The sequence below is a fragment of the Carcharodon carcharias genome, chromosome 36 (assembly GCF_017639515.1).
Source record: "Carcharodon carcharias isolate sCarCar2 chromosome 36, sCarCar2.pri, whole genome shotgun sequence".
NCBI lineage: Eukaryota > Metazoa > Chordata > Chondrichthyes > Lamniformes > Lamnidae > Carcharodon > Carcharodon carcharias.
Genome location: NC_054502.1, coordinates 1064325 through 1087724, shown reverse-complemented (window position 1 = coordinate 1087724; position 23400 = coordinate 1064325). Strand labels below are relative to the sequence as shown.

The 23400-nt window shown below is 46.5% G+C and overlaps 1 protein-coding gene across 1 annotated transcript in view; it reads left to right on the top strand.

Moving 5' to 3' along the window:
- Positions 1-23400, top strand: part of vps45 (vacuolar protein sorting 45 homolog) — a 70233-nt gene that overhangs the window by 25094 nt on the left and 21739 nt on the right. The window contains exons 5-9 of the mRNA XM_041179774.1: positions 8080-8217; positions 11840-11950; positions 14360-14494; positions 14590-14703; positions 17634-17801. Of these exons, the coding sequence (XP_041035708.1) occupies positions 8080-8217; positions 11840-11950; positions 14360-14494; positions 14590-14703; positions 17634-17801 (666 nt within the window). The remainder of the gene's footprint in view (positions 1-8079; positions 8218-11839; positions 11951-14359; positions 14495-14589; positions 14704-17633; positions 17802-23400) is intronic.

The window sequence follows — 23400 nt, the reverse complement described above, 5'->3', positions numbered from 1 at the left end:
GGAGTTATTATTACATATGTAAGCAGTGTGTGTGTGTGTGATTCCTCTCCCTGGAGTTATTATTATATATGTGAACAGTGTGTGTGTGTGTGATTCCTCTCCCTGGAGTTATTATTATATATGTGAACAGTGTGTGTGTGTGTGTGTGTGTGTGATTCCCCTCCCTGGAGTTATTATTATATATGTTAGCAATGTGTGTGAGTGTGATTCCTCTCCCTGGAGTTATTATTATATATGTGAACAGTGTGTGTGAGTGTGTTTCCTGTCCCTGGAGTTATTATTAGATATGTGAACAGTGTGTCTGTGTGTGATTCCTCTCCCTGGGGTTATTATTATATATGTGAACAGTGTTTGTGTGTGTGTGTGTGTGTGATTCCTCTACCTGGACTTATTATTATATATGTGAACGGTGTGTCTGTGTGTGATTCCTCTCCCTGGACAGATTATTATATATGGGAACAGTGTGTGTGTGTGTGTGTGTGATTCCTCTCCCTGGACAGATTATTATATATGTGAACAATGTGTGTGTGTGTGAGATTCCTCTCCCTGGAGTTATTATTATATATGTGAACAGTGTGTGTGTTTGATTCCTCTCCCTGGAGTGATTATTATATATGTGAACAGTGTGTGTGTGTGTGTGATTCCCCTCCCTGGAGTTATTATTATATATGTTAACAATGTGTGTGAGTGTGATTCCTCTCCCTGGAGTTATTATTATATATGTGAACAGTGTATGTGAGTGTGATTCCTGTCCCTGGAGTTATTATTATATATGTGAACAGTGTGTGTGTGTGTGTGTGTGTGTGTGTGTGTGTGTGTGTGTGATTCCTCTCCCTGGAGTTATTATTATATATGTGAACAGTGTGTGTGAGTTTGATTCCTCCCCCGGAGTTATTATTATATATGTGAACTCTGTGTGTGTGTGTGAGTGTGTGTGTGTGATTCCCCTCCCTGGAGTTATTATTATATATGTAAACAGTGTGTGTATATGTGATTCCTCTCCCTGGAGTTATTATTATGCATGTGAACAATGTGTGTGTGTGTGATTCCTCTCCCTGGAGTTATTATATATATGTGACCAGTGTGTGTGTGATTCCTCTCCCTGGAGTTATTGTTATATATGTGAACAATATGTGTGTGTGTGATTCCTCTGCCTGGAATTATTATTATATATGTGAATAATGTGTGTGTGTGTGTGAGAGATTCCTCTCCCTGGGGTTATTATTATATATGTAAACAGTGTGTGTGTATATGATTCCTCTCCCTGGAGTTATTATTATATATGTGAACAGTGTGTGTGTGTGCGTGCGTGCGTGTGTGAGATTCCACTCCCTGGAGTTATTATTACATATGTGAACAGTGTGTCTGTGTTTGATTCCTCTCCCTGGAGTTATTATTATATATGTGAACAGTGTGCGTGTGTGTGTGTGTGTTTGTGTGATTCCTCTCCCTGGAGTTAGTATTATATATGTGAACAATGTGTGTGTGTGTGATTCCTCTCCCTGGACTTATTATATATGTGAACAATGCGTGTGAGTATGATTCCTCTCCCTGGAGTTATTATATATGTGAATAGTGTGTCTGTGTGTGATTCTTCTCCCTGGAGTTATTATTATATATGTGAACAATGTGTGTGAGTATGATTCCTCTCCCTGGAGTTATTGTTATATATGTGAACAATGTGTGTGTGTGTGTGATTCCTCTCCCTGGAGTTATTATTATATATGTGAACAATGTGTGTGTGTGTGTGTGATTCCTCTCCCTGGAGTTATTATTATATATGTGAACAGTGTGTGTGAGTGAGATTCCTCTCCCTCGGGTTATTATTATATATGTGAACAGTGTGTGTGTGTGAATCCTCACCCTGGAGTTGTTATTATTATATATGTGAACAGTGTGTGTTTGTGATTCCTCTCCCTGGAGTTATTATTATATATGTGAACAGTGTGTGTGTGTGATTCCTCTCCCTGGAGTTATTATTATATATGTGAACAGTGTGTGTGTGTGTGATTCCCCTCCCTGGAGTTATTATATATGTGAACAATGTGTGTGTGTGTTATTCCACTCCCTGGAGTTATTATTATATATGTGAACAGTGTGTCTGTGTGTGTGATCCATCTCCCTGGAGTTATTATATATATGTGACCAGTGTGTGTGATTCCTCTCCCTCGATTTATTAATATATATGTGAACAATGTGTGTGTGTGTGTGTGTGATTCCTCTCCCTGGAGTTATTATTATATATGTGAACCGTGTGTGTGAGTGTGATTCCTCTCCCTGGAGTTATTATTATATATGTGAACAGTGTGTGTGTGTGAGATTCCTCTCCCTGGAGTTATTATTATATATGTGAACAGTGTGTGTTTGTGGTTGTTCTCCCTGGAGTTACTATTATATATGTGAACAGTGTGTGTGTGTGTGATTCCTCTCCCTGGAGTTATTATTATATATGTGAACAGTGTGTCTGTGTGTGTGTTTCATCTCCCTGGTGTTATTAGATGTATGTGACCAGTCTGTGTGTGATTCCTCTCCCTGGAGTTATTATTATATATGTGAACAGTGTGTGTGTTATTCCACTCCCTGGAGTTGTTATTATATATGTGAACAGTGTGTGTGTGTGAGATTCCTCTCCCTGGAGTCATTATTATATATGTGAACAGTGTGTGTGATTCCTCTCCCTGGAGTTATTATTATATATGTGAACAGTGTGTGTGTGTGTGATTCCTCTCCCTGGAGTTATTATTATATATGTGAACAGTGTATGTGAGTGTGATTCCTCTCCCTGGAGTTATTATTATACATGTGAACAGTGTTTGTGAGTTTGATTCCTCTCCCTGGAGTTATTATTATATATGTGAACAGTGTGTGTGTGTGATTCCTCTCCCTGGAGTTATTATTATATATGTGAACAGTGTGTGTGTGTGATTCCTCTCCCTGGAGTTATTATTATATATGTGATCAGTGTGTGTGTGTGATTCTTCTCCCTGGCGTTATTATTATATATTTGAACAGTGTGTGTGTGTGATTCCTCTACCTGGAGTTATTATTATATATGTGAACAGTGTGTGTGTGTGTGTGATTCCTCTCCCTGGAGTTATTATTATATATGTGAACAGTGTGTGTGAGTGTGATTCCTCTCCCTGGAGTTATTATTATATATGTGAACAGTGTGTGTGAGTGTGTTTCCTGTCCCTGGAGTTATTATTAGATATGTGAACAGTGTGTCTGTGTGTGATTCCTCTCCCTGGGGTTATTATTATATATGTGAACAGTGTTTGTGTGTGTGTGTGTGTGTGATTCCTCTACCTGGACTTATTATTATATATGTGAACGGTGTGTCTGTGTGTGATTCCTCTCCCTGGACAGATTATTATATATGGGAACAGTGTGTGTGTGTGTGTGTGTGATTCCTCTCCCTGGACAGATTATTATATATGTGAACAATGTGTGTGTGTGTGAGATTCCTCTCCCTGGAGTTATTATTATATATGTGAACAGTGTGTGTGTTTGATTCCTCTCCCTGGAGTGATTATTATATATGTGAACAGTGTGTGTGTGTGTGTGATTCCCATTCCCTGGAGTTATTATTATATATGTTAACAATGTGTGTGAGTGTGATTCCTCTCCCTGGAGTTATTATTATATATGTGAACAGTGTGTGTGAGTGTGATTCCTGTCCCTGGAGTTATTATTATATATGTGAACAGTGTGTGTGTGTGTGTGTGTGTGTGTGTGTGTGTGTGTGTGTGTGTGTGTGTGTGTGTGATTCCTCTCCCTGGAGTTATTATTATATATGTGAACAGTGTGTGTGAGTTTGATTCCTCCCCCGGAGTTATTATTATATATGTGAACTCTGTGTGTGTGTGTGTGAGTGTGTGTGTGTGATTCCCCTCCCTGGAGTTATTATTATATATGTAAACAGTGTGTGTATATGTGATTCCTCTCCCTGGAGTTATTATTATGCATGTGAACAATGTGTGTGTGTGTGATTCCTCTCCCTGGAGTTATTATATATATGTGACCAGTGTGTGTGTGATTCCTCTCCCTGGAGTTATTGTTATATATGTGAACAATATGTGTGTGTGTGATTCCTCTGCCTGGAATTATTATTATATATGTGAATAATGTGTGTGTGTGTGTGAGAGATTCCTCTCCCTGGGGTTATTATTATATATGTAAACAGTGTGTGTGTATATGATTCCTCTCCCTGGAGTTATTATTATATATGTGAACAGTGTGTGTGTGTGCGTGCGTGCGTGTGTGAGATTCCACTCCCTGGAGTTATTATTACATATGTGAACAGTGTGTCTGTGTTTGATTCCTCTCCCTGGAGTTATTATTATATATGTGAACAGTGTGCGTGTGTGTGTGTGTGTTTGTGTGATTCCTCTCCCTGGAGTTAGTATTATATATGTGAACAATGTGTGTGTGTGTGATTCCTCTCCCTGGACTTATTATATATGTGAACAATGCGTGTGAGTATGATTCCTCTCCCTGGAGTTATTATATATGTGAATAGTGTGTCTGTGTGTGATTCTTCTCCCTGGAGTTATTATTATATATGTGAACAATGTGTGTGAGTATGATTCCTCTCCCTGGAGTTATTGTTATATATGTGAACAATGTGTGTGTGTGTGTGATTCCTCTCCCTGGAGTTATTATTATATATGTGAATAATGTGTGTGTGTGTGTGTGATTCCTCTCCCTGGAGTTATTATTATATATGTGAACAGTGTGTGTGAGTGAGATTCCTCTCCCTCGGGTTATTATTATATATGTGAACAGTGTGTGTGTGTGAATCCTCTCCCTGGAGTTGTTATTATTATATATGTGAACAGTGTGTGTTTGTGATTCCTCTCCCTGGAGTTATTATTATATATGTGAACAGTGTGTGTGTGTGATTCCTCTCCCTGGAGTTATTATTATATATGTGAACAGTGTGTGTGTGTGTGATTCCCCTCCCTGGAGTTATTATATATGTGAACAATGTGTGTGTGTGTTATTCCACTCCCTGGAGTTATTATTATATATGTGAACAGTGTGTCTGTGTGTGTGATCCATCTCCCTGGAGTTATTATATATATGTGACCAGTGTGTGTGATTCCTCTCCCTCGATTTATTAATATATATGTGAACAATGTGTGTGTGTGTGTGTGTGATTCCTCTCCCTGGAGTTATTATTATATATGTGAACCGTGTGTGTGAGTGTGATTCCTCTCCCTGGAGTTATTATTATATATGTGAACAGTGTGTGTGTGTGAGATTCCTCTCCCTGGAGTTATTATTATATATGTGAACAGTGTGTGTTTGTGGTTGTTCTCCCTGGAGTTACTATTATATATGTGAACAGTGTGTGTGTGTGTGATTCCTCTCCCTGGAGTTATTATTATATATGTGAACAGTGTGTCTGTGTGTGTGTTTCATCTCCCTGGTGTTATTAGATGTATGTGACCAGTCTGTGTGTGATTCCTCTCCCTGGAGTTATTATTATATATGTGAACAGTGTGTGTGTTATTCCACTCCCTGGAGTTGTTATTATATATGTGAACAGTGTGTGTGTGTGAGATTCCTCTCCCTGGAGTCATTATTATATATGTGAACAGTGTGTGTGATTCCTCTCCCTGGAGTTATTATTATATATGTGAACAGTGTGTGTGTGTGTGATTCCTCTCCCTGGAGTTATTATTATATATGTGAACAGTGTATGTGAGTGTGATTCCTCTCCCTGGAGTTATTATTATACATGTGAACAGTGTTTGTGAGTTTGATTCCTCTCCCTGGAGTTATTATTATATATGTGAACAGTGTGTGTGTGTGATTCCTCTCCCTGGAGTTATTATTATATATGTGAACAGTGTGTGTGTGTGATTCCTCTCCCTGGAGTTATTATTATATATGTGATCAGTGTGTGTGTGTGATTCTTCTCCCTGGCGTTATTATTATATATTTGAACAGTGTGTGTGTGTGATTCCTCTACCTGGAGTTATTATTATATATGTGAACAGTGTGTGTGTGTGTGTGATTCCTCTCCCTGGAGTTATTATTATATATGTGAACAGTGTGTGTGAGTGTGATTCCTCTCCCTGGAGTTATTATTATATATGTGAACAGTGTGTGTGTGTGAGATTCCTCTCCCTGTAGTTATTATTATATATGTGAACAGTGTGTGTGTGTGTGAGTCCTCTCCCTGGAGTTATTATTATATATGTGAACAGTGTATGTGAGTTTGCTTCCTCTCCCTGGATTTATTATTATATATGTGAACAGTACGTATGTATGTGAGATTCCCCTTCCTGGAGTTATTACATATGTGAACTGTGTGTCTGTGTGTGATTCCTCTCCCTGGAGTTATTATTATATATGTGAACAGTGTGTGAGAGTGAGATTCCTCTCCCTCGGGTTATTATTATACATGTGAACAGTGTGTGTGAGTGAGATTCCTCTCCCTGGAGTTATTATATATGTGAACAGTGTGTGTGTGTGTGTGTGAGATTCCTCTCCGTGGAGTTATTATTATATATATGACCAATGTGTGTGAGTTTGATTCCTCTCCCTGGAGTTATTATATATATGAACAGTGTGTGTGTGTGAGATTCCTTTCCCTGGAGTTATTATTATATATGTGAACAGTGTGTGTGTGTGTGATTCCTCTCCCTGGAGTTATTATTATATATATGAACAGTGTGTGTGTGTGAGATTCTGCTCCCTGGAGTTATTATATATGTGAACAGTGTGTGAGAATTTGATTCCTCTCCCTGAAGTTATTATTATATATGTGAACAGTGTGTCTGTGTGTGATTCCTTTCCCTGGAGTTATTATTATATATGTGAACAGTGTGTGTGTGTGTGTGTGTGTGTGATTCATCTCCCTGGTGTTATTAGATGTATGTGACCAGTCTGTGTGTGATTCCTCTCCCTGGAGTTATTATTACATATGTGAACAGTGTGTGTGTGTATGTGTGTGAGATTCCTCTCCCTGGAGTTATTATTATATATGTGAACAGTGTGTGTGTGTGTGTGTGTGTGATTCCCCTCCCTGGAGTTATTATTATATATGTGAACAGTGTCTGTGTGTGATTCCTCTCCCTGGAGTTATTATTATATATGTGTACAGTGTGTTTGTGAGATTCTTCTCCCTGGAGTTATTATATATGTGACCAGTGTGCTTGTGAGATTCCTCTCCCTGGAGTTATTATATATATGAACAGTGTGTTTGTGAGATCCTCTCCCTGGTGTTATTATTATATATGTGAACAGTGTGTGCGTGTGTGAGATTGCTCTCCCTGGAATATTCTCTCATGGAATTTCAGTCCAAGCTAATTGCCATTGGGGAACTTCAGACAAGAAAATGCTGAGACTTGAGGATGGGTGTGGGGGAACTGAGTGATTAATGCTCCCACATTAATCTCCTCTCCAGACCGAAAGCAGCAATGTGCAACGTTGGGTCAAGGGTTCTGGGTGATCTGTTTAGATGTGTCTGTATGGTCCAGTAATTATCTCCCAGACAGTCAATCTGGTCCTGCGGTTTGGATTGCACTGCAGAGGGGGCTTTAATGTGTCTAACCTTGTAATACCTGCCCTGGAATGTTTATTGGGGTCTGTGTAGAGGGAGCTTTACTCTGTCTCTAACCCCGTGCTGTACCTGTCCTGGGAGTGTTTCATGGGGACAGTGTAGAGGGAGCTTTACTCTGTATCTAAGCCCTTGCTGTACCTGTCCTGGGAGTGTTTCATGGGGACAGTGTAGAGGGAGCTTTACTCTGTATCTAACCCCGTGCTGTACCTGTCCTGGGAGTGTTTGATGGGGACAGTGTAGAGGTAGCTTTACTCTGTATCTAACCCCGTGTTGTACCTGTCCTGGGAGTGTTTGATGGGGACAGTGTAGAGGGAGCTTTACTCTGTACCTAACCCCGTGCTGTACTGGTCCTGGGAGTGTTTGATGGGAACAGTGTATGGAAAACTGGAATTGTTTTATGTTGATGTGTACAAGTTGTTCAGTACCCTTTGATATTTTCGAATGCCTGTTTGTTTGTTGATTAATTGATGGGTAGGAAGTGGTTAATAACACATGTGCATTAACAGGGCAGGAACTGGAACCCTGCACATTTGGCACGAACCACCCAGGGGCTGACTGCAGTCCTTCTGTCACTGAAGAAATGTCCCATGATCCGTTATCAGCTGTCATCTGACATGGCAAAGAGGCTTGCGGAGAGTGTCAAGGTGATGCAGTAAACTGGAGTGTTGTGTTTGTGATGGTCACTTGTGGAAGTGGGGTAAAGACCGTTCTGTACAGGTTAGATTTACAGGTGATGGTGAAAGTGGGAGGGTTTCGGAGAAGGGATACGTCGGCTCACAAAGCAAAAGGATACAGCATCCTTGCAGGGCAGCTATTTAGATAATGTTACCCAGAGTGTGACACTAAGGCAAAGAGTGGAAAAGAAGGAATATGGTTGATGAACAGTGGCAGATGTTTAAGGAAATAGTTCATGACTTAAGATATATCCAAATGAGGAAGAAGGATTGTTGGACAGGGATAAACCAACCATGGTTAACCAAGGAAGTTAGGATAGCATCAAAGTGAAAGAAAGAAACATACAATGTGGCAAAGATTAGTGGTGAGTAAGAGGATTGGGAAAGTTTCAAAAACCAACAGAAGATGACCAAAATAATAATAGAGGGAGAAAATAAACTTTTGAGGGTAAACTAGCAAGTAATATAAAAACGGATAGTAAGAGCTTCTTTAAATATATAAAAAGGAAGAGAGAGGCCAAAGTGAACATAGACCCCTTAGAGAATGAGGCTGGGGGAATAAGGAAACGGTAGAGGAGCTGAATAAATACTTCAGTCTTCAGGGTAGAAGACACTAATAGCATACCAAAAATACTAAATAATCAAGGGGCAAAAGAGGGGAAGGAAATAAATACAATAACTATCACTAGGGAAACTAATGGGGCTAAAGGCTGATAAGTTCCCTGGACCTGATGGGTTGCATCCTAGGATATTAAAGGAAGCAGCTATAGGGATAGTGGATGCACTGCTAGTAATCTTCCATGAATCCTTAGATTCTGGAGAAGTCCCAGAGGATTGGAAAACTGGCAATGTCACACCCTTATTCAAAAAGGGAGGGAGATAAAATACAGCTTACAGTAGGCCAGTTAGCTTAACATCCGTCATTTGGAAAATGTTAGAGTCTCTTATAAAGTATGTAATAGAGCATTTAGAACTGCATAATATAATCAAGCCGAGTCAGCATGGCTTCGTGAAGGAGAAATCATGCCTTACAAATTTGTTAGAATTCTTTTAAGGGGGTAATGAGCGGGATCGATGAAGGGGAATCGGTAGATGTAGTGTATTTGGATTTCCAGAAGGCATTCAATAAGGTGCCACATAAAAGGTTATTGCACAAGATAAGAGCTCACGGTTTTGGGGGTAATTTAGTAGCATGGATTGAGGATTGGTTAACAGATAAGAAGACAGAGAGTCAGGATTAATGGGTCCTTTTCAGGTTGGAAAGATGTAACTAGTGGAATGCCACAAGGATCAGTTCCAGGGCCTCAATTATTTACTATCTATAGTCATGACTTGGAGGAGGGGCAGAGTGTAATGTATCCAATTTTGCTGACGATACAAAAATAGCTGGGTGGGCATGTTGTGATGAGGACACAAGGAATCTGCAAGGGGATATAAATGGGTTGAGTGAGTGGGCAAAAACTTGGCAGATGAAGTTTAATGTAGGAAAGTATGAGGTCATGCACTTTGGTAGGAAATATCAAAAGGCAGACTATTATTTAAATGGAGAGAGACTCCAATAAATGCAGCATAGAGTGATCTGGGTGTTCTTATGCATAAAACACAAAAGGTTAGCATGTAGGCGCAGCAACTAATTCAGAAGGCAAATGGAATTTTAGCCTGTATTTCTAGGGGGTTGGAGTTTAAAAATAGGGAAGTCTTGTTACAACTGTACAGGGTGTTGGTGAGGCTGTACCTGGAGCACTGTGTACAGTTTTGGTCCCCATATTTAAGAAAGGATATACTGGCGTTGGAGGCCGTTCAAAAGAGATTCACTAGGCTGATTCCTGGGATGTAGGGGTTGACTTATCAAGAACAGCTAAACAGGTTAGGCCTTTATTCATTAGAGTTTGGATGAATGAGGGGTGATCTTATTGAAACATACAAGATTCAGAGGGGACTTGACAGGGTAGATGTTGAGAAGATGTTTCCACTAGTGGGGGAATCTCGAACTAGGGGACATAGTTACAGAATAAGGAAGCACTCATTTAAAACTGAGATGTGAAGGAATTTTTTCTCTCAAAGGGTAGTGAATGTTTGGAATTCTCCACCCCAGAGAGTTGTGGAGGTTAGATCACTGAAAGTATTTAAAGAGGGGTAGATAGATTTTTAAAATATTGGGGAGTTGAGGGCTATGAGGAGCTGGCACGAAAGAGGAATTGAGGCCTGGGGCAGATCTGCCATTATCTTATTGAATAGCGGGGCAGGGTTGAGGGGCCGAATGGCCTACTCCTTCAATTTCTTATGTTCTTATCTACTTAATAAGATAAAGCCCTTGGGGGTAGTATATTAGCATAGATAGAGAATTGGTTAACTAATGGAAGACAGAGTTAGGATAAGGGGGGCATTTTCAGGATGGCAGTCTGTAACTAGTGGAGTGCCACAGGGCTCAGTGCTGGGGCTGCAATTATATACATGCGTATACATATATACATTAATGACTTGGATGAGGGAAGTGCATGTACTATTGCCGAGTTTGCGGATGACACAAAAATAGGTGAGAAGGCAAGTGATGAGGACGACAGAGTCTACAGAGGGATATAGACAGGTTAAGTGAGTGGGCAAAAACTTGGCAGTTGGAATATAATGTGAGAATATGTGAGGTTATGCACTTTGGCAGGAAGAATAGAGGAGCTGAATATTATTTAAATGGAGAAAGACTGCAGAAAGCTGCAGCACAGAGGGATTTGGGGCTCCTCGTGCATGAATCACGCTGGCGTACATGTTCAGCCGGTGATAAGGAAGCAAATGGAATGTTGGCCTTTATTTCAAAGGGAATGGAGTCCAAAAATAGCTGAGTCTTGCTAAAACGATACAAGGCACAAGTTAGACCAAACCTAGAATAGTGTGAACACTTTTTTGGTCCCTTTATCTAAGGAAGGATGTACTAGCATTGGGGGCAGTCCAGAGAAGGTTCACTCGGTTGATCCTGGGTGTGGAGGGATTTTCTTATGAGGAGAGGTTGAGTAGGTTAGGCCTGTACTCATTGGAAGGATGAAAGGCAACCTTATTGAAACATATAAGATTCTTAGGGAGCTTGACAGGGTAGATGCTGAGAGGTTGTTTTCCCTTGAGGGAGAGTCTAGGACCAGAGGGCATAATCTCAGAGTGAGATTTAATACAGAGATGAGGAGGAATTTCTTCTCAGAGGGTAATCAATCTGGAATTCTTTATTACAGAGGGCTGTAGAGGCTGGGTCATTTAGTATATTCAAGGCTGAGATAGACAGATCTTTAATCAGTAAGGGAATCAAGGGTTATGGGGAAAAGGCAGGAAAGTGGAGTTGAGGATTAGCAGATCAGCCATGATCTCATTGAATGGGAGAGCAGACTCGATGGGCCAAATGGCCTACTGTCTACTCCTATGTTTTATAGTCTAAAACAGTGGGTAATCCAGTATCTCCATACCTGTCTGAACAAGTTCCACTTGTCCTTTAAACAAAAAGGCTGTGAAGAGCAGGGTGCCATATGTTGGCAGGAATGGTTGTTGAATGTTTAGTACATAAATGAATACCCTGTTTACTGTGGATTCATTTCATCTCTTCTAATGGCAGCAAATCATCACCAAGGAGTATGAACTGTTTGACTTCCGTCGGACTGAGGTGCCGCCGCTGCTGCTTATCCTGGATCGCAGTGATGATGCTATCACACCACTCCTCAACCAGGTCAGCCTTCAACCCCACTGCTGTCTGGCCCTCGTGATCTAGCTGCCTTCTTTGTGTACCTCAGTATAATGCTGCAGTAACGGTAATTGAGCATTGGAGGGAGCTGGAGGACCTGTTGATCGAGCCCAAGGTACAGTGCAGGAGACACACTCTGTTTCCTACATGATGTAAACTAAAGCTGGAAGTTGAACGTCTGACTGCAGGAGCTGAATGTTTATAAACACAGTTAGATAATGTTGACACTTTTCCTGCAGTTACTTCCCCCTTTTGAGTCAGAAAGCAAGTTTCCGACACACGGATGCGCTGAAAATGATGGAATTAAACTTATGTGAGTGAGCCAGAGGGATTCACCTATTAAATCCCAAGACATTCCTGGGGACACCCTGATCCCCACGCCCACCCCGACCTGATTCCCACCCAACACCCCCCCCGCCCCCCCGTTAACAGTGACCCCCTGTCAACACCAGCATGGCCCCAGGTTGCAGTCATGCATGTAGTTTCCAGTACGTGTGGGGTCTCTCACAGAGTTACACATTACAAGGGATAAGCAGCACAAGGTCTGATGGAACATGATGGGCACGGGTCCGAGGGGCATGGTGGGTAAAAGGAGGAGTAGGGCCGATTAGGGACCAAAAAGGGGATTTACACAAAGAGACAAGAGGCACGGCTGAGGTGTTAAATGAATACTTTGCATCTGTCTTTACCTACGAGGTAGATGCTGCCCAGGCCAAGGTGACAGAGGAGGAAACTCAGTCACTAGAAGGGTTTAAAATTGATAAGGAGGAGGTATTGGATAAGCTGTCGGGACTTGAAGTTGATAAGTCACCAGGACTGGATGAGATGCATCCAAGAATATTGAAGGAAGCAGGAGTGGAAATTGCAGAGGCACTGGGAATAATCTTTCAATGTTCCCTAGATTCAGGGTAGGTGCTGGAGAATTGAAAACATTACGCCCGTGTTCCATAAAGGTTATAGAGATCTGCTTTTCAATACAGACCAGTCAGTTTAACTTCGGTGGTGGGGAAACTTCTAGAAACAATTATTTGGGATAGAATTAATAGTCACATGGAAAAACTTGGATTGATTCGGAAGAGTCAGTATGGATTTGTTACAGGGAAATTGAATCTAACTAATTTACTGGAGTTTTTTTGAAGAGGTGACAGAGATGGTTTACGAGGATAAGGCAATTGATGATGTGTATATGGACTTCCAAAAGGCGTTTGATTCAGTGCCACACAACAGACTTGTGAGGGAAGTTACAGGTCATGGACAGTAGCAACGTGGACACAAAATTGGCTGAGGAATGGGAAACAGAGAGTGATGGTTTAATGGGTATTTTTCAGGCTGGAAGGAGGTTTGTAGTGGAGCTCCCCAGGGGTCGGTATTGAGACCCTTGCTCTTCCTGATATATATAAATCATCTAGATCTTGGTGTGCAGGGAACAATTTCAAAGTTTACAGATGACACAAAAGTTGGGAGAATTGTAAACTGTGTGGAGGACAGTGTAGAGCTTCAAAAGGACATTGACACATTGGTGGAGTGGGCAGATAGGTGGCAGATGAAGTTCAATGCAGAGAAATGTGAGAACACGGAGAGACAATATAAAACAAAGGATACTATTCTAAAAGGTGTGCAAGAACAGAGAAACCTGGGTGTATATATACATAAGTCATTAAAGGTGGCAGGACAGGTAGAGAGAGCTGTTTCTAAAGCATACAGTATTCTAGTCTTCATTAATAGGGGCATAGAGTACAAGAGCAGGGAGGTTATGATGAACTTATATAAGACACTGGTTAGACCTCAGCTGGAGTATTGTGTACAGTTCTGGGTGCCACACCATAGAAAGGATGTCATTGCACTGGAGAGAGTGCAGAAGAGGTTTACGAGAATGGTTCCAGGGATGAGACACTTCAGTTATGAGGAAAGATTGGAGAAGTTGGGACTGTTCTCCTTGGAGAGGAGAAGGCTGAGAGGAGACTTGATAGAACTTTTCAAAATAATGAGGGGCCTGGACAGGGTAGATAGGGAGAAGCTGTTCCCACTCATAAATGAATCGAGAACTAGAGGACACAGTTTTTTGAAGTGTTTTGCAAAAGAAGCAAAAGCAAGGTGAGAAAAAACGTTTTCACAAAGCGAGTAGTTAGGGTTTGGCATGCACTGCCTGGAAGTGTGACGAAGGTAGGTTCAACTGAGGCATTCAAGAGGGCATTGTTTCTATTTAGATAATCATCTAATGTGCAGGGTTATGGGGAAAAGGCAAGAGATTGGCACTAAGTGAAAATGCTCATCAAGAGCCGGTGCAGACACGAAGGGCCGAATAGCCTCCTGCACTGTAACAGTTCTGTGATTATGTGGCATGTAACAGATGCGAATTGTAAATGGGAGGCTGAGTGCCATCTTGTTTTGCAGTGGACGTACCAAGCCATGGTTCATGAGCTCCTGGGAATCAACAACAATCGAATTGACCTTTCCCGAGTGCCGGGGATCAGCAGGGACCTGAAGGAAGTGGTGCTGTCTGCTGAAAATGATGAATTCTATGCAAATGTAAGCCCACTCTATGTCTGGAAGGTTTTCAATGCTCCTTAAAGAGCTGTATGTTCCCGCTAGGTATTCCTCACACAGCATCTCCTCTCCTACAGAACATGTACCTCAACTTCGGTGAAATTGGCACCAACATCCGGAATCTGATGGAGGATTTTCAGAAAAAGAAACCAAAAGGCCAACAGAAGCTGGAGTCCATCTCAGACATGAAGGTAACGGGGGAAGGTCGGGGGGTGGGGAGGTGCGGGGACATGGGAATGGGGGGGTGGGGAAGGAATGGGGAATGATGTGAGAGAAATGGGGGGGGCAGGGGGGTGGGGAATGATGTGAGAGAAATGGGGGGGGCAGGGGGGTGGGGAATGATGTGAGAGAAATGGGGGGGCAGGGAATGGGGAATGATGTGCGAGAAATGGGGGGGCAGGGAATGGGGAATGATGTGAGAGAAATGGGGGGGGCAGGGGGGTGGGGAATGATGTGAGAGAAATGGGGGGGCAGGGGGGTGGGGAATGATGTGAGAGAAATGGGGGGGGGCAGGGAATGGGGAATGATGTGCGAGAAATGGGGGGGCAGGGAATGGGGAATGATGTGAGAGAAATGGGGGGGGCAGGGGGTGGGGAAAGATGTGAGAGAAATGGGGGGCAGGGAATGGGGAATGATGTGAGAGAAATGGGGGGGCAGGGGGTGGGGAAAGATGTGAGAGAAATGGGGGGGCAGGGAATGGGGAAAGATGTGAGAGAAATGGGGGGGGGGCAGGGGGTGGGGAAAGATGTGAGAGAAATGGGGGGGGCAGGGAATGGGGAATGATGTGCGAGAAATGGGGGGGCAGGGAATGGGGAATGATGTGAGAGAAATGGGGGGGCAGGGGGTGGGGAAAGATGTGAGAGAAATGGGGGGGGGCAGGGGGTGGGGAAAGATGTGAGAGAAATGGGGGGGGCAGGGGGTGGGGAAAGATGTGAGAGAAATGGGGGGGGCAGGGGGTGGGGAACAGTGCAGGGGAAATGGGGGGGGCAGGGGGTGGGGAACGGGGGCAGGGGAAATGGGGGGGCAGGGGGTGGGGAACAGTGCAGGGGAAATGGGGGGTGGGGAACGGGGGCAGGGGAAATGGGGGGGCAGGGGGTGGGGAACAGTGCAGGGGAAATGGGGGGTGGGGAACGGGGGCAGGGGAAATGGGGGGTGGGGAACGGTGTAGGGGAAATGGGGGGGGCAGGGGGTGGGGAACGGGGGCAGGGGAAATGGGGGGGCAGGGGGTGGGGAACAGTGCAGGGGAAATGGGGGGTGGGGAACGGGGGCAGGGGAAATGGGGGGGGCAGGGGGTGGGGAACAGTGCAGGGGAAATGGGGGGTGGGGAACGGGGGCAGGGGAAATGGGGGGGGCAGGGGGTGGGGAACGGTGTAGGGGAAATGGGGGGGGCAGGGGGTGGGGAACGGGGGCAGGGGAAATGGGGGGGCAGGGGGTGGGGAACAGTGCAGGGGAAATGGGGGGTGGGGAACGGTGTAGGGGAAATGGGGGGGGCAGGGGGTGGGGAACGGTGTAGGGGAAATGGGGGGGCAGGGGGTGGGGAACGGTGTAGGGGAAATGGGGGGGGCAGGGGGTGGGGAACGGGGGCAGGGGAAATGGGGGGGCAGGGGGTGGGGAACAGTGCAGGGGAAATGGGGGGTGGGGAACGGGGGCAGGGGAAATGGGGGGGCAGGGGGTGGGGAACAGTGCAGGGGAAATGGGGGGTGGGGAACGGGGGCAGGGGAAATGGGGGGTGGGGAACGGGGGCAGGGGAAATGGGGGGTGGGGAACAGTGTAGGGGAAATGGGGGGTGGGGAACAGTGTAGGGGAAATGGGGGGTGGGGAACGGGGGCAGGGGAAATGGGGGGTGGGGAACAGTGCAGGGGAAATGGGGGGTGGGGAACGGGGGCAGGGGAAATGGGGGGTGGGGAACGGGGGCAGGGGAAATGGGGGGTGGGGAACAGTGTAGGGGAAATGGGGGGTGGGGAACAGTGCAGGGGAAATGGGGGGTGGGGAACGGGGGCAGGGGAAATGGGGGGTGGGGAACGGTGTAGGGGAAATGGGGGGTGGGGAACGGGGGCAGGGGAAATGGGGGGTGGGGAACGGTGTAGGGGAAATGGGGGGTGGGGAACGGGGGCAGGGGAAATGGGGGGTGGGGAACGGTGTAGGGGAAATGGGGGGTGGGGAACAGTGCAGGGGAAATGGGGGGTGGGGAACGGTGTAGGGGAAATGGGGGGTGGGGAACGGGGGCAGGGGAAATGGGGGGTGGGGAACGGTGTAGGGGAAATGGGGGGTGGGGAACGAGGGCAGGGGAAATGGGGGGTGGGGAACAGTGCAGGGGAAATGGGGGGGGCAGGGGGTGGGGAACAGTGCAGGGGAAATGGGGGGGGCAGGGGGTGGGGAACAGTGCAGGGGAAATGGGGGGTGGGGAACGGGGGCAGGGGAAATGGGGGGGCAGGGGGTGGGGAACAGTGCAGGGGAAATGGGGGGTGGGGAACGGTGTAGGGGAAATGGGGGGTGGGGAACGGTGTAGGGGAAATGGGGGGGGCAGGGGGTGGGGAACGGGGGCAGGGGAACGGGTGGGTCAGGATAACGGCGGGGCGGGAATGGGGTCCAGGGTTAACAGGAAGGCGGGGGGAATGCGGTACAGGGTTCACAGGATCGGGGGGGAGGGGTATGAGGCTAAGAAGGGCAGGGGAAATGAGCTACAGGGTTAACGGGGGCAGGGGAATGGGGAGCAGGGAATGGAGGATGGGGTTAATGGGGGCAGGAGAAGGGCTTACACGGGGCAGGGGAAACGGGGAAGTGGACAATTTGGTGGGGTGTCAGGGAATGCGGAGTGAGGGGGGGTGGCACAGGGGTATTGAGGGGTCGAGGTCCACTGCCTTGAAGTAGTGAACTACCTTTGAGTCGTGTTGAATGGCTGGTACTATGTCAGTCGATTGGGTGGAGCACAGACCATGCTGCTGGGAGATGGCAGCAGCTGGACGGTCCAGTAGAGTTAAGGTCGTCCTGGATTCTCTCTCTCCCCAAACAGTAGCTGAATACAAGTTGGATGAAATGCAGCCATTTCCATTTCCTGGGTACACTGCGCACACTCCCCAGCCCGTAACCTGAGATGTCTGTTTTTTGTTGTTTTCCCCAGGCATTTGTGGAAAACTACCCACAGTTTAAGAAGATGTCAGGCACGGTGTCAAAACACGTAACGGTGGTCGGAGAGCTGTCACGATTGGTCAGCGAGCATCACTTGATGGAGGTGTCGGAGGTGGAGCAGGAGCTGGCCTGTCAGAATGACCATTCCAGTGCTCTGCAGGTGGGGGATGGGGCCAGGGGTAAGGAATGGAAGAGAAGCAAGCATAGTCCTCCAACAAAGGCATCTTGTTTCATCTCTTATATAAAGGCAAAATACTGTGGGTGCTGGAAATCTGAAACAGAAAGAAAAAATGTTGGAAAAACTCAACAGGTCTGACAACATCTGTGGAGAGGAAGACAGAGTTTCTCTCTCTCTCCACAGATGCTGTCAGACCTGCTGAGCTTTTCCAGCATTTTTTTCTTTTTGTTTCACCTCTTGCTTCATCATTGGTTGGCTGGCCAACAGCAGCAGGTCTGAGAGCAGACAGTCTAGCAGGGAAGGCTGATTCCCAATCATCACAAAGCAGCATCAAGCTCCATTGCAATGGCCCACACATTCTTTCATTGCATCTTTCCTTGAAGTGTGTGTGGAGGTAAAGGGCTCTGAGTGAAAGAACAGGTCTGAGCAGCAGGTGAGGCTGGGTGGGTAGCTGGAGATCTGGTCAGAGGTGGGCAGTGAGGTTGTGGTGGGGGATTAGAGTGAATGAGAGGATACTAATGGGGAAAGGCCCTGCCACCTAGAGCTGAGTAAGAAGGTTGGAGATGAAGGACCTTGCCTTGATCCTCTTTATTAGCATGTCTGCCTGTTAATGGAGGTAGAATGCTGGTTAGCTGTTTCTGAAACCCTTGGTTTGCTCCCAAGGGCACCCAGAGAATATTTAGGAACAGACCGAGTCCATCAGGGCCAGTGAATCACCCCCATGTGCCCAGCACATCCCCAGTTGCACTGTGCTGATGCAGCAGGTCTCTGTATGAGGGGGGAGTCCTTCAATCAACAAAATATGAAATTGTTTCAGTGGTTGAAGGGCAGTGACAAGGAGCGTGCTTATCGGATCCCTGTGAGACCTTGCAGAGCCCACACTGATACATACAGGCACACTCCTTTACACTGTCTAATCTGTACGCTGATTGTCTTTCATTGTTGCAGTTTCCCCCTCAGCCTCCCACACATTTCACAATCCACCACTCTAACCCAGCTAGTTCAACACGACCAAGAGATCAACACTTTCCACATCTGTGATAGCTGAAGCCAATTCTCAGTGTGACGTAGAGCCCTAGCCTTTCAGACAGGAAGCAGCCACAGCTTGTTGGTCTGGTGCTCAGCAGATTTCAGTAGAGAATAGGATTGAAGTTGCTCTCTGAGTTGTGATGTGAGCCATGGAGTTGTGGGTTTAAGTCCGCTGTAGGGATTTGAGCATGTATTCCAGGCCAACATGGCTGCAGTACTGAGCAAGTGCCGCACTGTCGGTGGGCCCGCTGTGCTGTGGGCGGGTTAGCGTGGTGGGAGCGTTGCACCATGGGCGAGTCAGCACAGCGGGAGCACCGCAGTGTTGGAGGTGCTGCCTTTCAGGTTAGATGTTAAACAGTAGCTTCATCTGCTCTCTCCCTATTCCCATTGCATTATTGAAAGAAGGTTCCTGGCCATTATTTATCTATGAGCCAATAAGTAAAACCAAACTGGCCATTATGTCATTCCTGTGCCTGGGACCTTGCTCTGCAGAAATTGATTGTTGCGTTTCCTACAAGACAACAGTGACTGCACTTCAAAAGTACATGGTTGGCTATAAAGTACTTTGGGGCCCTCCTGAGATCAGTAAAGGCATTGTGTAAAGGCGCTGTAGAAATCCAACTCTTTCCTACATCTGGGCAAAATAGTCAGTCAGGATCCTGGCTTCTGATCACTCATGGTCCCTGCTGGAGACTGTGTCACCACTGGGAGGTAAGGAAGGGATCAGTTTGTCTTTGCTGCCTCCCATGGTCAAATAGTTTGCTGCCTCTCACTCTCTGCTCTTGGCTGTGTGCTGCAGGTTGTTGCCATTTGAGGTCCTTCTTTCCAGAGTTTGAGACTGTTGCCCCACAGACCCTCCTCAAGGGAAGAGGTGATTCTTGTCTGCACCCCGGTCCCCAAACAACCACAAGTTGCAGTCTGCCTTACCCATGGGCTCCATTGCTGCTGTTTCTGCTGCAATCTCTGGGCCTCGGTAATTTGTGTCAACCTCTCAAGCTTCAGCTACCAGAATGAGGTTAGAACGAGGGCCTGGGGCCCTGATTCACAAGTAACTGATATACCCAGGTCTGACTGCGTGCATACACACACTGGCGCTCGCGCTCTCTCTCTCTCTCGCACTTTCACTTCATCTCTCATCACTCTTCTTTGATTGTCTTCAGAAGCTGATTTATTCTATATAATTTCTGGAGCTGTTGTTTCACAGTACTGGGCTACCCCATACTGTTAATCTTCTGTCACACTTTGGCAGCAAACCAACAGCAGTGACCTTCAGGCCGTCTCTGCAACATGTTTCCGGCCGGTTTGCATTAACAATGGGAAACATTGTTGATATCCTGATACAGGATCTGTGTTCTTCACCTTCCCTCCCTCCTGTCCCCCCAACTCCCACTACAAGAGCCTTGTTATTTCTGACCGGATCAGCAACCACTCCAATCACCACCTTTTATTTCTGCTGCACACTGAGAAACCTGTCACTGCCTGACCAGAACAAGACATGAACATCCATTACTGTTTCATCGACCTTTTCTTCCCCTCTCCTCAAAATGTGTTGTCTACAACAGGTTTCAGGTTGATAGAGGGAGCTTTACTCTGTATCTAACCCCGTGCTGTACCTGTCCTGGGACTGTTTGATGGGGACGGTGTAGAGGGAGCTTTACTCTGTATCTAACCCCGTGCTGTACCTGTCCTGGGAGTGTTTGATGGGGACAGTGTAGAGGGAGCTTTACTCTGTATCTAAACCCGTGCTGTACCTGTCCTGGGAGTGTTTGATAGGGACAGTGTAGAGGGAGTTTTACTCTGTATCTAACCCCGTGCTGTACCTGTCCTGGGAGTGTTTGATGGGGACAGTGTAGAGAGAGCTTTACTCTGTATCTAACCCCGTGCTGTATCTGTCCTGGGAGTGTTTGATGGGGACAGTGTAGAGGGAGATTTACTCTGTATCTAACCCCGTGCTGTACCTGTCCTGGGAGTGTTTGATGGGGACAGTATAGAAGGAGCTTAACTCTGTACCTAACACCATGCTGTACCTGTCCTGGGAGTGTTTGATGGGGACAGTGTAGAGGGAGCTTTACTCTGTACCTAACACCATGCTGTACCTGTCCTGGGAGTGTTTGAGGGGGACAGTGTAGAGGGAGATTTACTGTGTATCTAACCCCGTGCTGTACCTGTCCTGGGAGTGTTTGATGGGGACAGTGTAGAGGGAGCTTTACTCTGTACCTAACACCATGCTGTACCTGTCCTGGGAGTGTTTGATGGGGACAGTGTAGAGGAAGCTTTACTCTGTATCTAACCCCGTGCTGCACCTGTCCTGGGAGTGTTTGATGGGGACAGTGTAGAGGGAGATTGACTCTGTATCTAACTCTGTGCTGTACCTGTCCTGGGAGTGTTTGATGGGGACAGTGTAGAGGGAGCTTGACTCTGTATCTAACCCCGTGCTGTACCTGTCCTGGGAGTGTTTGGTGGGGACAGTGTAGAGGGAGCTTGACTCTGTATCTAACTCTGTGCTGTACCTGTCCTGGGAGTGTTTGATGGGGACGGTGTAGAGGGAGCTTTACTCTGTATCTAACCCCGTGCTGTACCTGTCCTGGGAGTGTTTGATGGGGACAGTGTAGAGGGAGCTTTACTCTGTATATAACCCCGTGCTGTACCTGTCCTGGGAGTGTTTGTTGCGGACAGTGTAGAGGGAGCTTTACTCTGTATCTAACCCCGTGCTGTATCTGTCCTGGGAGTGTTTGATGGGTACAGTGTAGAGGGAGCTTTACTCTGTATCTAACCCCGTGCTGTACCTGTCCTGGGAGTGTATGATGGGGACTCTGTATCTAACCCCGTGCTGTACCTGTCCTGGGAGTGTTTGACGGGGACAGTGTAGAGGGAGCTTTACTCTGTATCTAACCCCGTGCTGTACCTGTCCTGGGAGTGTTTGATGGGGACTCTGTATCTAACCCCGTGCTGTACCTGTCCTGGGAGTGTTCGATGGGGACAGTGTAGAGGGAGCTTTACTCTGTATCTAACCCCGTGCTGTACCTGCCCTGGGAGTGTTTGATGGGGACGGTGTAGAGGGAGCTTTACTCTGTATCTAACCCCGTGCTGTACCTGTCCTGGGAGTGTTTGATGGGGACAGTGTAGAGGGAGCTTTACTCTGTATCTAACCCCGTGCTGTACCTGTCCTGGGAGTGTTTGATGGGTACAGTGTAGAGGGAGCTTTACTCTGTATCTAACCCCGTGCTGTACCTGTCCTGGGAGTGTATGATGGGGACTCTGTATCTAACCCCGTGCTGTACCTGTCCTGGGAGTGTATGATGGGGACTCTGTATCTAACCCCGTGCTGTACCTGTCCTGGGAGTGTTTGATGGGGACAGTGTAGAGGGAGCTTGACTCTGTATCTAACTCTGCACTGTACCTGTCCTGGGAGTGTTTGATGGGGACAGTGTAGAGGGAGTTTTACTCTGTATCTAACCCCGTGCTGTACCTGTCCTGGGAGTGTTTGGTGGGGACAGTGTAGAGGAAGCTTGACTCTGTATCTAACTCTGTGCTGTACCTGTCCTGGGAGTGTTTGATGGGGACGGTGTAGAGGGAGCTTTACTCTGTATCTAACCCCATGCTGTACCTGTCCTGGGAGCGTTTGATGGGGACAGTGTAGAGGGAGCTTTACTCTGTATCTAACCCCGTGCTGTACCTGTCCTGGGAGTGTTGGAGGGGGACAGTGTAGAGGGAGCTTTACTCTGTATCTAACCCCGTGCTGTATCTGTCCTGGGAGTGTTTGATGGGTACAGTGTAGAGGGAGCTTTACTCTGTATCTAACCCCGTGCTGTACCTGTCCTGGGAGTGTATGATGGGGACTCTGTATCTAACCCCGTGCTGTACCTGTCCTGGGAGTGTTTGATGGGGACAGTGTAGAGGGAGCTTTACTCTGTATCTAACCCCGTGCTGTACCTGTCCTGGGAGTGTTTGATGGGGACAGTGTAGAGGGAGCTTTACTCTGTATCTAACCCCGTGCTGTACCTGTCCTGGGAGTGTTTGATGGGGACAGTGTACAGGGAGCTTTACTCTGTATCTAACCCCGTGCTGTACCTGTCCTGGGAGTGTTTGATGGGGCCAGTGTAGAGGGAGCTTTACTCTGTATCTAACCCCGTGCTGTACCTGTCCTGGGAGTGTTTGATGGGGACAGTGTAGAGGGAGCTTTACTCTGTATCTAACCCCGTGCTGTACCTGTCCTGGGAGTGTATGATGGGGACTCTGTATCTAACCCCGTGCTGTACCTGTCCTGGGAGTGTTTGATGCGGACAGTGTAGAGGGAGCTTTACTCTGTATCTAACCCCGTGCTGTACCTGTCCTGGGAGTGTTTGACGGGGACAGTGTAGAGGGAGTTTTACTCTGTATCTAACTCTGCGCTGTACCTGTCCTGGGAGTGTTTGATGGGGACAGTGTAGAGGGAGTTTTACTCTGTATCTAACCCCGTGCTGTACCTGTCCTGGGAGTGTTTGGTGGGGACAGTGTAGAGGGAGCTTGACTCTGTATCTAACCCCGTGCTGTACCTGTCCTGGGAGTGTTG